Source organism: Daphnia magna, linkage group LG5 (assembly GCF_020631705.1).
Source record: "Daphnia magna isolate NIES linkage group LG5, ASM2063170v1.1, whole genome shotgun sequence".
NCBI lineage: Eukaryota > Metazoa > Arthropoda > Branchiopoda > Diplostraca > Daphniidae > Daphnia > Daphnia magna.
The window spans coordinates 6384898-6397598 of record NC_059186.1 but is presented as its reverse complement, the minus strand read 5'-3'; the positions used below and the strand labels follow the sequence as shown (position 1 = coordinate 6397598).

General features: G+C 38.9%; 2 protein-coding genes across 2 annotated transcripts; one reads left to right on the top strand and one right to left on the bottom strand.

Annotated features, from left to right (window-relative positions):
- Positions 1-270: 270 nt before the first annotated feature.
- On the top strand, positions 271-1739 carry LOC116923317. Its single transcript, XM_032929777.1, has 5 exons — positions 271-354; positions 421-985; positions 1042-1157; positions 1337-1602; positions 1661-1739. The coding sequence occupies exons 1-5, from the start codon at positions 271-273 to the stop codon at positions 1737-1739; spliced, it is 1110 nt and encodes a 369-aa protein (XP_032785668.1).
- A 4073-nt stretch (positions 1740-5812) lies between these two features.
- Positions 5813-6728, bottom strand: LOC116923318 (putative nuclease HARBI1). The gene is made up of 4 exons (XM_032929778.1): positions 6488-6728; positions 6236-6429; positions 6036-6175; positions 5813-5939 (listed from the first exon to the last, which is right to left on the bottom strand). The coding sequence occupies exons 1-4, from the start codon at positions 6726-6728 to the stop codon at positions 5813-5815; spliced, it is 702 nt and encodes a 233-aa protein (XP_032785669.1).
- Positions 6729-12701: the final 5973 nt, after the last annotated feature.

The window sequence follows — 12701 nt, the reverse complement described above, 5'->3', positions numbered from 1 at the left end:
TGTTGACTAGCATGCTAGTTCACATTTTTTCAACACTTTTTGTAAGCTCTGTACATTTTACATTGATTAGTTATGTTTCTATTGAGAACAGAATTGGACTCTTGCTAACCATAAATTATATTAAGTTTTGTTTACATTGTAAAGATACCATATTTTTGTTCCGTGACCCTTACTTGAAATTGAACTTCTTAATAGTACAAGTGTGCATTACATGTTTTTATACTTATAAGACATCATTTTAATACATTTTTTTTGTTTGTTTAAAATAAGATGCTTCTGAAAGCCGCGCTTCGTCCCGGAGCAGCTTCTTGTGTTCTTCACTGGATGGATTGGAAGCGTCAGTGTCAACCGATGGTTAGAGTGATTATTCTACCACATCTACATAGTGTAAAATTAATGTAAATAAAACATAGGTGTTAGGGTAGAGTTAGGCTCTCAACCTTACCAGAAGAGTTAAGCACAAATAAAGGCCGAGGGATGCATCCTCTGAGCATGGTCGAGGATGAACATTTCCATGCGTTCGTCAAAGCCGTCGACCCCAGGATCGCCTTACCTTGCCGCAAAACGCTAACACGTTCACTTCTTCCAGAAATGTATGCTGAAGCAAAGGCTAAGCTGGTGACTGAACTTTCTCTTGCGAACCACATATCATTCATCGCAGACTGTTGGACGTGGTTGACAAATGCCAGTTATATGACTGTAACTGAACATTTTATCAACGATCAGCTCAAAATGGTTTCGCGTGTCCTTTCAACGTTGGTTCTCGAAGTTAGCAACACTTCGGAAAACATTGCTGCAAATCTTAAATCCGTCATTGCAGATTGGGATGTTCCAGAAGACAAAATTTCAGGGATTGTCACGGACAATACATCAAATTTCAAGAGAGCTATAGCTAACATCTTGAAATGGAAGCATATTCCTTGCTTTGCTCACACCTTGAGCCTTGCAGTCAAGGATGCTATTCATGACAACCCTGAATTTTACGGTACTAAGTATATAATTTAGCCCAAAATTCAAAATTGTATCATAGGTTTTCTTTAGCTATCCTGAACAAATGCCGAAATATTGTCACCATCTTTCATCACAGCGGACCGGCCACTCTGAAGCTTAACCAACTTTCTAGTGGCAGGAAGTCGCGGCTTCAGCAAGAGTTGCCAGTAAGATGGAATCCCACGCTTATTATGATCCAGAGCCTTTTAGGTATTGATTTGATTAGTGAATTTCCTTTTGATTTACAATAAGTAATTTTTTTTTGTTTTGGTCTGTAGCATTACAAGAACCAGTTACGGATACTTTAAAAGTAATGGAAAAGCGGGGCTTATTGCTTGACGATTAGGAGTGGGAGACCTTGGCTGGTGCAAAAGCTCTCTATAAACCATTCGATATCCTTACTCAAGACTTAAGCTCCCAGTATTATCCATCCATCTCTAAGGTTCTTCCGTCCACCAGACTACTTCAGGAGCACCTGACGGAGATCCGCAATCAAGATTTCAATGATTTTCTTATAATGATGTTTAGTGCACTGAATTTGAACATGAAAGCTCGTTTTCTGGATTTCTATCAGAATTCTTCGCATATAGGGTCGAGCTACCTGGATGCTCGGTATGATTTATTTTAGAGAAATAATATAATTTAAACTTTATTTATTTCTTTTGTTTAGTTTGAAGACCGAATATCCTTCTCCGAATCATTCGTCCGTCGATGCAGACTTTGCAGAAAAAGGGTTGTTGTGGAAATGAGAAATTTAACAGACGCGAATTGTCAAGACGGTTACGATTCCGTCGGAAAGCACTTCCTAAATGCGATATCGAGTGATGACATTCGTGCTCTTTACGACAACCGTATTTCTCAGTTAAATCTGAATCGAAGTGGCCGAGGAAGAAGTGCATCAGCCAATTACATCATTATTACTAGTGAATATAAAAAGTTGCCACTTCTTCCATCATCTAAGAATACACTAAAAGCGTGGCGATCAAAGCAAAAGGATGGAATTTTGTTGCCAATGATCCCCGTTGTAAAAAAGTATGCCTGTATCCCTGCTACCTCTGTTCCATCGGAACAGTGATTTTTCTCGGCCGGAGACCTTGTGCGGGAAAAAGGAAGCCAGCTCTCTCACAAACATGTGGATGGATGTCCTGCTCTTTCTCTACAAAAATGCATAATATTTCAATCAACTACGTTTCTGGCCAATAAAAGAGATACAAACAGAGTATGTTGATGTCGTTTTGTTATTTATCAACTTTGGCCAAACTACAAGAGTTTGAAGAACCAAAAAAATATACACAACATATTTGTCTTTTAGGTATCCTCATCATTCACTATTGATTTTCGTAATCATTCTTGTTTTGAATTTCTTCTAACACCAAATTTTATTTAGTAATTAAATTATGAATCCTTCCCTTCATCCTCCTCAACAGATATTTTTAACAAAACAACCTAGCAGAAATATTATATGCCCATTTCCTCGAAAATCTTTTGACTTGAACCATTAACTCCCTGGTTACTATACGGTACTATACGACTGTGCCTTTAACATGCTCATAAAGTGGGAGGTAGGGACGAGATGAATTTCAATATATCGATACATATCGATACGGGGAGCAAACGGAAAATATTGAAAACAAAGATAATCAAAAATCAAAGTCGTCCTCGGATTTGAACCCTAAACGTACAAGTTTCCAGTCGCAGATCCACTCTCCGTTTACAAACCGATATGCCATTTTTACTCAAATTAGTTTTACAAACTAAAAAGACATGATTTTAGGTTTGTCGATAATTCCGATACGGAAAAAAAAACAAAATTCAAAAAGCAAAAAAAAAATCTAAAGTAACTTTGAACTCCGGGTATATGCAACCACAGTCAAAGATTATACCAACTAGCCAGGATAACGATACACATATTTCAATAAGGCAGATCAATTTTTCATGAAGAATACCGATACCGATGATTCGAAATATATTTTTCAACTACAATATTTTTTTCAAAAAAGATTTTCCTTATGTTTCCTACTGACATCTCAAAATAAACATCTAACATCTAAATACCCATCTAAGATACCGATACACCGATATATCGAAGATACACCATTACTCCGATACGATTTATGTAGTATCTATAGAATTTCGATGTGTCCCCAACACTATACTTAGCGTGCATTTAATGGAATAATTGTTGGATGGGGTGGGCAACCTCTTCGTGGTCATTTCCCCACCTATAAGTATAGAAAAAATATACAGTATACTGCAGAAAAAAGGGAACACCAATTTATTTTGTAAAAGCCATCTGTGGGCAGGAAATATTAATTGTTTACTTTTTTAAATAGAGGTAGGGTGGGTTTGGCAAAAAATAAATGTTGTTGGGTAGTGTGTCCAGACACCTGTTTTGTTTTGCTCGCTAGACTATATTTTCGTTAAACTCACCTACGCCCAAGATAACATGGAAAGTTTCTGCAACAGAAAACAAAGTCTCCTTCCATTGCTCATTTTGGTCATTATCGGGTCGGTTATAGATTGGGTATAGTCGGGTAGCATATAGAAGAACTAAATTCTTTTCTTCGGTGTGCTAGGGCCGTAGTCTGAACTTGGCTTGAGCGTCAAGCCAGATTGGCCTCCAATCCTGGGGTCGTATTCCGAACGTCGACTTAGATTTGACTTGGACTTGACTTAGGCGTTTTTCCTACTTGACTTGAAAAAATTTTCAGACTTTAACCGAAGTTGAATTCCGAACCAAAAAATTTCAATTCAAGTAAGAAACTTGGACTTGAAAACTCAAAAGTCGAGCATTAAAACTAAGTTAAGTCTCTCAAATATCAAGGTACCTTTTAGGTGCTTTGAAACTGACTTACGGGCTTAAGTTCTATAAGTAGCGGTGAGAATAGGCAGTGGCGTTGCGTTTGTTTACACAATGGCCGATTATTGTAATGACGTCATTAATGAAATCTTAGAGGATATGGGTAACCCTATATTTTTATAGTATAAAAACTATATAAATAGTTATATATTATTTTTATATAATAATATTATATATTAAAATATAAATAGTACATATAACTATATATACTATATATAGTTATATATAGCTATATATCGTATACTTATATATTATATATATCTATAACTATATATAGTATACATAGTTATATGTACTATATATATTTTAATATATAATATTATTATATAAAAATATTTATATTTATATATATAGTTATATATGCTATATATAATTTTATATAAGGTTTATAAAAACCTTTATAAAGGCTTAGTTTATAGTTAGCTAGTTTAGTAACGTTTTCCAAAAGTTCCAAAAGAGTGTAGGTTTCATTTTCAAGCCAAATATCACGCTGCCTTTTCTGAGCTTTATCACGACTCATTTTAAAACAACTATGTAAACAAAAGTACAATCACAGCAATTTTGAGTCACTTTGCGTACAAGTTCCAACTTCTTTTTGCTATGACTTAGACACTTAAAATTCGTCTGCAACCACGAGAAGAATTTTGAGCAACGTCCTCTGCCATTGGCTAAGTTGCCAATTTCAAGTCAAGTTGCATTTTAAAGTCAAGAAAAAAATCTAAGTTAAGTCCTGGGAAAAACTTCATCTTTTTGTGTTCGGAATAACACCTTGACTTGAGATTGAAAGTTTTTAACTTTAGCTCAAAACTTGACTTAACTCGGACTTAACTTAGATTGTTTCAAGTCAAGTTTTCCTTAAGTTCAAGTCGCCGTTCGGAATACGACCCCTGGATTGCAGAATCCACTCTGAGCCGAATCCAAATGCTCAAGCCAAGCCAGAGTCCGAACCGAGAATGGACGTTGGCTAAGACTGGCTTGGCCCAATTTGGATTGTGTGTGGGGATGGAGGGTGGAGTGGGGGGCGGAGCGATTTTCGACCAATGACAGCGTTTTTCAAGAACAACAAAGCAGACGAAAAATTTTCATATTCAAAAAAGTGTACATGTGCATTTAGTAAATAAACAAATATAATAAAGCGTCAGTTTAATTATCTATTATGGAGTTGAAAGGAAAAAATGAAAAAAAACGTGGTCTGCAAAAGAAACTCATATACTTGTGGATCAGTTTATCCTTCGTAAGGTAAGGAATCATCACCAATTTAAAAAAAAAAAAGCTATTGACTTTCAATTTCGTGGTCTTATTTCTTCTAGGACACCATTAATGGCATGTTATCTGCCACCATCACCAAGGACACAAAAAAAGCTGCCTGGAGCAGCATAGAGGCAATATTAAATGTGGAGTGCCCCGATGGGGAAAAAAAAGATGTGGGCCCCATCAAGAAGAAGTGGAACAACTTAATTAGGGAAACGAGGGCAGAATTAGCCAAGTATAATTCTTCAATCCGGGGCACAGGTAAATTGTATATACATATTATTGACATATTTCCCTGTAAACACATTTCATTCTAAATTCATTTTCAGGGGGTGGCGGCCACCCGGGATAAAATAATTTTGTGTTTCCATATGCTACCCGATTACCCGACCCGATAATGACAATAAAAAGTAATGGAAAGACTCTATTTTGTATTGCAAAAATAGTTCTACTTAGCCGGGGGGTAGGGGAGTCTACCGATGATACAGTCTACACTTTTTTCCAGACATTTAATACCTAGGGCAAAAAAAGTATCTGGACTGACATTACCCAACCGATGATTATTATGATGATTTTGCGCCAAAACCGCCCTACCTGTCCTTAAAAAGGTAAAATATTAATATTTTCTACCCAGAGATGGCTTTTTCAAAACAAATCGGTGTTTCTTTTTTTGTGCAGGATACTGCACAGCAAACGGTGTTAGTAAATATGTTATGCAGGCATAGCCGCTGTCGCCAAGCAGATAGCCACTGCCAAATTGTCCAGAGGCACATAGCTTTCCAAAAGCACTGTGAAAACTGTGGAGTCATGCACACTCCCCGGTTGAATTGCTGACACGCTAACAAATTTGTAGTTCGCATCGCAAACACCCTATAATATGATTTTAGAATACATAAATGAGGTGGACGCAAAATTAAATATTATTAACACTCACCTGTTCATTGATGGAATGGTATCCTTTGCGATTAACAATGCACCTTCGAACTCATGGGGACGAGAAATTTTTACATGCGTCCCGTCGATGCATCCAATAATGCCGGGCATGCCAGCAATTTCAGAAAACTGTCTTTTTTCCTGGAAATATACGGAAGCACGTCATAGAAAAATAATAATGAAGTATAAAATGATTTTTACCTCCAGCAGGTTGGGGTTAATGTTTATATGATCGGGAGAAATTCTGCAGAGGGCATCAGCCACTGCATGGATAGAACGTCCAACAGAACGTTGGCTCACTTTTAGCACATTTCCAACTACGCTTTGGAATGAAAGAGGAGTTAAACACCTCTTTGCCCTTGACGTTCTAGTAGGTAGCAACTCTTCAATCAACCCTATTGTTAACAAAAGAAATAGTGATTACATAGTTAAGAAATAGATGAAAATACGTACCTGCTGTGTAACTTAAAGAAGATTTGTCAAATCGAAAAGTGCGCATTACTTGAGCGTCATCAAATATGGAAAATATATCCCTTCGATGTGCATAAAATGGCTGCATTCTAATTTTACGTTGCTTTCTACGTTCCCTCTTTTCATCGTCACTATCACTTTCACTTGATTCACCTTCATAATCACTAAACACACCTAGTAAATCGTTTAATTCTTCAAATAAGGTGTGGACACTGTCTGCCATTTTGACAAGTGAACTGTCAACAATAACAAAAAAAGCCAATTAGCGCATCCTTAAGTACGAAAACATTACTTTCAATCCAGATTGGCAAGCCAACGTTTTTCTGGATTGGGCTTAGACCCCAATCCAAATCCAGATTGGCCTCCAAGCCAACTTTTAGATTGGACTTCTTGTGTTCAGACTTCGGCTTGGAGCCCAATCCGGATTGGACCGCCAATCCCAATCCGGATTGAGGCTCAAGCCAAGTTCAGACTACGGCCCCAGATGGTAAGTTGTTAATAGCTTTTAAGATCAGTTTTCGTCGGCAATGCGGAAAACCCGTGTTCAAAGCTTGAATGAGATAATTGCTTTCAAAATTATTTCGCTCCTAAAATAGTGTCTTTGTTTATTAATAAAATCATCATCAAATAAATATACAAAAATATCTAAAGACATATATTAAACATTGTCACACGAATGTTGTATTGGTCACAAACAAGAAAAAATACAACAAGTGATGACTTAAACTAAACAATGCTTTACTAAAACAAAAGGGGAATAACAATTTATCCAAACTCGGAGAAGTGTCTGAAGACCTCTGGGAAAACCCGGGAACTCCTCAAACGGAGCCCTGATCCGGGATCTCACCCGATGGAGACTCATCTAATGGAGATTCTGGGCAGCGTTTTATACCCTCGCGCGAATTACTCCCCTTCCGGACTGCGTATCTCCGTATCTTCCTTAGAGCGGAATTCTCCTGATAGTTTCTTCGCCATGATCGCAGCGTTGTTCCAAGGAGCGGGTGATTCATCTCTGCGAAGAGATAATCAATCTACCTATTCACCCGCTACAATAAAATATTTATCCTATTAATATGTATTTCGTTATATTCATGAGCGAAATTTACTTTGAAAACTAACAACTCAATCAAGCTTAGAACGCGAATCTCCTGCGTCGCCGACGGAAACCTATAAGGTTAAAGTTTTGACGCCCTAGCCAGAGTTAATAGATGGATACCCAACTCTATCATTTTTTATCCATAGGTGACTGAAACCGTTTTTTTTGGGGGGGGGGGTAACACGAATTATTAAATCTAATGAAGATTCTACCAATAGTAATTGTCCGGCTCTTTGCTGCTTAACGAATAAGACCGTCAAATTGCCGAACTTCCACTAATTGGCAAAAACACGGCAAATGAGTGGATCAAAACTATCACTGAGAAACAGAACAAGATGAAGAAGATACGTGCGTTCACTCTGACGTACATGAAGAATCTAAGTCTAGTAGGTATCTGAATTTTCTAAAGAGGTGAAGGTTAATGGGTTTCTGGGTACAACATTAGAATTCTGGGTAGAATTATTAATTAAGGGTTTCTGGGTAGTAACAAAGGTCATTCTCTGGAAAGACCGAGAATGACCTTGTGTAAAAAGCATAAAAGTTATAATCAATAATCTCATGACAGTATCTGCTATACTAGTTAGCTTTGTACCACCAAAAAAACCAACCATTTGCTTCTACCAATGACATAGTGAATATTGCACAAGATACAACTCAAGATTTACAACAACAAATTTGATCTGATGTATCCACCTCACCAGTTAGCTGTGTTACACAGCTATATAAACCAGTTCATATGCAAAGTATTAATGCAAGAAAATAAGAAATCAGAGTTGAAACAAAAAAATTGTGGCTGTTTCAATGTGTGCATCAACGCCAACGCTGTTCTGTCAGCTGAAAACTATATAGGCCTTACCTATACGAAGGTGGAGGGGAGGAATAGGACCCATCTAGCGGAGAAATAGAACCCTAAAAAGAAAGATAGAAAAAGGGGTCCTATTTTTCCGGGTCCTATTTCTCCGTGGCCTTTTTTTGGGTCCTATTTCTCCGGGTCCTATCTGTCTGAGTCCTATTGCTCCGGCAATCGTAGAGTACACCAAGCAAGGACAACCCCGTTGCGGGTATGTCTAATATTTGAAATCGTCCACAAAGTACAAAGTATCCCTTCATCGACTAAGTCCCCTTTTTCAAATTTCATCCACAACAAGATTAACTAAAACTATTTGATGAAGGTCATAAATATAAAAATTTACGAAAATTTTTAAATCAAGAATTTTTTTATTTTTTTTTATTTGTGCTATTTTTTATCGTTGCTATGCATGGAGGCAAATGTTTCTAGGCAAAATAATGGATTTTTTAGTGCAAAAATTAAAAAAAAATTTCATTGAGTTCGTTGTAACAAAATCAGGTTTTTATATTTTTTTGTTAATAGTAGTTTTTAAATATTTAAACTGGTTTCATACTGAGAAAAAAGAAAATATTTTTATTGTTTGAATCGCAGTTAGTTAAAATTTTTTCTCATTGCGATGGAAAATAAAAATGGAAGATGTGAAACAGAGGTTATGGAGAATGCGTTAAATTTTTTTCCTTATTATTGTATTTTGAATATTCTTTTCAAATCATATTGTCATGAGATTGTTGGATACTACCTATTCTTTTCTTATCTAGATAAATACACAATATCATTCTCGCTCTTTCCAGAGAACGACCTTGAAGACTAGCAAGAAATCCGTAATTAATAATACTACCCCAAATTCCAAGATTGTTGACTTACCCAGAAACCCATCAACCCTACCTCTTTGGAAAACTCTTTAGTAGCCAGATAGTTTTTGGGTGTCCGAGTAAGTGGGTGTTTTCTCAAAAAATAAGGCGAAGGTGGGAGGGGGTTTGTTGTTATTAGATTTGATAAAGTAAAAGTCCCTGTATTTGGTGAAATCGCATTGAGGGTGCGTTCCGGTTGCCAGTTAGGGGATCTGTGGGGTGTTACGTTCGTTGACGACTCTATTATGATTCTTGGGGTAGAGTGGATAGAAAAGGAAAAAATTTTTATATTCGGACGGTCTGTTTTGCCAAACAAACGTCATTACCTACCGATAGCCGGTGCCGATAGAAGAGAAGAAGAGCTTCAATACCCCTCCATTTGTTTGGTAATCGGATTGGTGGTAGAAATTGAAGTTGTATCACTAGGTTTTCAGGGTCTATCTCACTCTCGCATACGTTTCGTCGAATCAAATGAGGCACTAGAGCCTAACGCGGCTGGTTTGTGTCCTTTGTTGGAACGGCAGTCGTTGGCTTATAGACCTTGCTAGGACTGGTGCAAAGCTTGTGCTCCAACCCCGAGGAAACAAAGATGATAGAAAAACCAAATTTTCTTCGTGCGATCACCATTAGGATTGATCAGACCACTCAAAGTGTACCTCAGTATTCCTACCTCTCAAAGCACATCGTACTCCCGGCTCAATGTATGCGTCTTTTCCAAACGGATATCAATGCAGCTAACGACGAAGACTGGGTAGTTAGCCGTAAGGTTAGCCGTAGGGTAGCGCTCCGTTACACAAGCGCAGCTGAATGCAAAGGAGCTTGTGTAAATTTTTTTGGTTTGATTCAAGAAATCTACAATTCCTTATCCACCTCTCCACACAGCTGGGAAGTGTTATTAAAACATATAGGAAGAAAACTTAAAGTTTCAAAATGTCTTTCGCTCCCCTCGGTCTTTTACCTTTTTTCCTATTTGCCGCTGTGTATTGTAATGTGTTGGTGCTAAATTTAAATAAACCCGAAACAATAAACTAGGTTTGTTGAAGTTAAGTGCGCAAACTGAATTTTACATGGTTGCGTAAACCTATGCGTTGCGCCAACCCAGACACCTCCTTGTCAGCTCGACTTGTCGTCTGCACTTTCTTCGTCTCGTTCACTCCTACACTTGATGTCAATGGTAACACTCGAAGTTAAATCTTTTCTCCTTGTTTCACCACGTTGTGTAGTGACTCTTCAGTTCATTAGGTAGATATGTACATTCTAAACCCATGTCTGTGTGCCATACTCTTGTATGTACTGAAACTGTGACAATCTACAATATATGTACATGTTTGCCTCACATGGGAGTTATACGAGCAGCCTTGATTCTTAACAGGTTATGGGCCCAGTGCAGATATCTGCTAGCTAAACAAGATGTCAAGCTCGTCCCTGAGAGATGTAAGCCATTTGGAAAAATTTGATGGCAAGAATTTTCCCATATGGAAGTATGGATGCTGGTTACTACTCGAGCAACACAAACTTACCCACATTGTGGATGGAAGTGAAGTTATCCCTGTTGAGGTATTTAGTTAATCACGCTAATTCTCAGTTCCAACAGATGTTACAACCATTTCTTTAAATATTTATAGATCGCTAATAACGATGGCTCAATAGCTAATCATGAAGCCATATCAGCCTGGCATGATAAGGACGTTACAGCCAGAAACTATCTGTTCGCCACCATCGAAAGAACTCAACAACGCTCGCTGATCAATTGTAGAACGGCTAACGACATGTGGATCAGACTCTCGACTCAATACCTGCAGGATGCTGTCGAAGACCAACATGTCCTTTTGCAGAAGTTCTTCGAATATAAGTTCCAGCCCGAGCATGATATAATTGCACATATCACCGAAATAGAAACAATGGCATCAGCTCTAAACGACATAGGAGCCACAACTTCCTCAATACAAACCATCACGAAGATGGTGACCACGTTGCCACCCACTTACCGGAATTTTATCACCACCTGGGGCAGTGTGCCGAACGCAGACAAGACAATCGCACTACTGACTTCACGGCTTCTGAAGGAAGAAAGCATGATGAAGCGATGGAATGAAGAGGAGAACACTACAAGAGACGCAGCTCTCCTGGCAAAACACACAATGCCATCATCACGCTACAATCAGGGTATTCACCAACAGGCTTTCCAAAGAAGTGAACGCGGGTTATGGAAAGGGAAAAATCGAGGTGCCCTAAAGTTTGGACGCCAACAATCAGAATGCAGTTACTGCCACAAGCCTTGGCATACCTCAATTGTCTGCAGAAAGCGCATCTGGGACGAGGCTTTTACAAAATCGGAAAGGAACCACAGCAAGAAAGAAGTATCATTCATTTCTAGAAACTCGACTGGCGAGCAAGATAGTGGTTACTTGTCTTCTTCCTCTTTCATGGCGCGCAACTCCATGGACTGGTTTGCAGACTCCGGTGCTAGTCAACACATGACGGACCAACTATCTATGTTAACCAACTTTACTCCAGTCGACCCAGGCACCTGGCAAGTAAATGGGATTGGTGGCGCAAAACTACATGTTCTTGGTCAGGGAGACGTAAGAGTGTCAGCAGCAGTTAATGGAACGCGATGCAACGCCACGTTCAAGAAGACGCTATATGTCCCTGGTCTTGGAGCGAATCTACTGTCGGTTGCTGCCGCAACCGATCAAGGAACAACAGTCTCTTTCTCTGACACACACGTTGCCTTCATCCGAAATAGGAAAACAGAGATGGTCGGCCAACGTGTCGGTGCGAAACTCTACAGGCTAGATATAGAACCGCGGCAAGGTGATCAACCGAGAAAACTAGAAGTAGCACAATTCGCCCCATCAGCGGCAACTGCTCTCATCTGGCATCAGCGACTAGGCCACACCAATTACAAGAACATCTTCAAGATGTCCACTCTACACCTGGCAGACGGCCTTAACCTATCTACGAACAGTACAATACCACCGATCACCTGCCCTGGTTGTGTTTTTGGAAAAATGCAACGGACTTCTTTTCCAAAAGGTCGGACCAGAGCCACAGCAATAGGACAAATAGTCCACTCAGATCTCTGCGGGCCGATGCAAGTCGCCAGCCTTGGAGGAGCCTTTTATTTTATACTATTCACTGACGACCTAAGTGGCTGGAGAGTCGTTTATTTTCTTAAAAGGAAGTCGGAAGAAGCTGACCGCTTCAAGGAGTACGTAGCTCTTCTTCGGAACGAGACGAGCAGCCTGGTCAACACCTTAAGATCAGACAATGGGGGCGAGTATATCAGCCACAGCTTCAACGAGTGGAAGTCAGAAAGAAGCATCCGACATGAAACAAGCGTTCCCAACACTCCGCAGCAGAACGGAGTCGCAGAAAGAGCCAACCGGACCATCA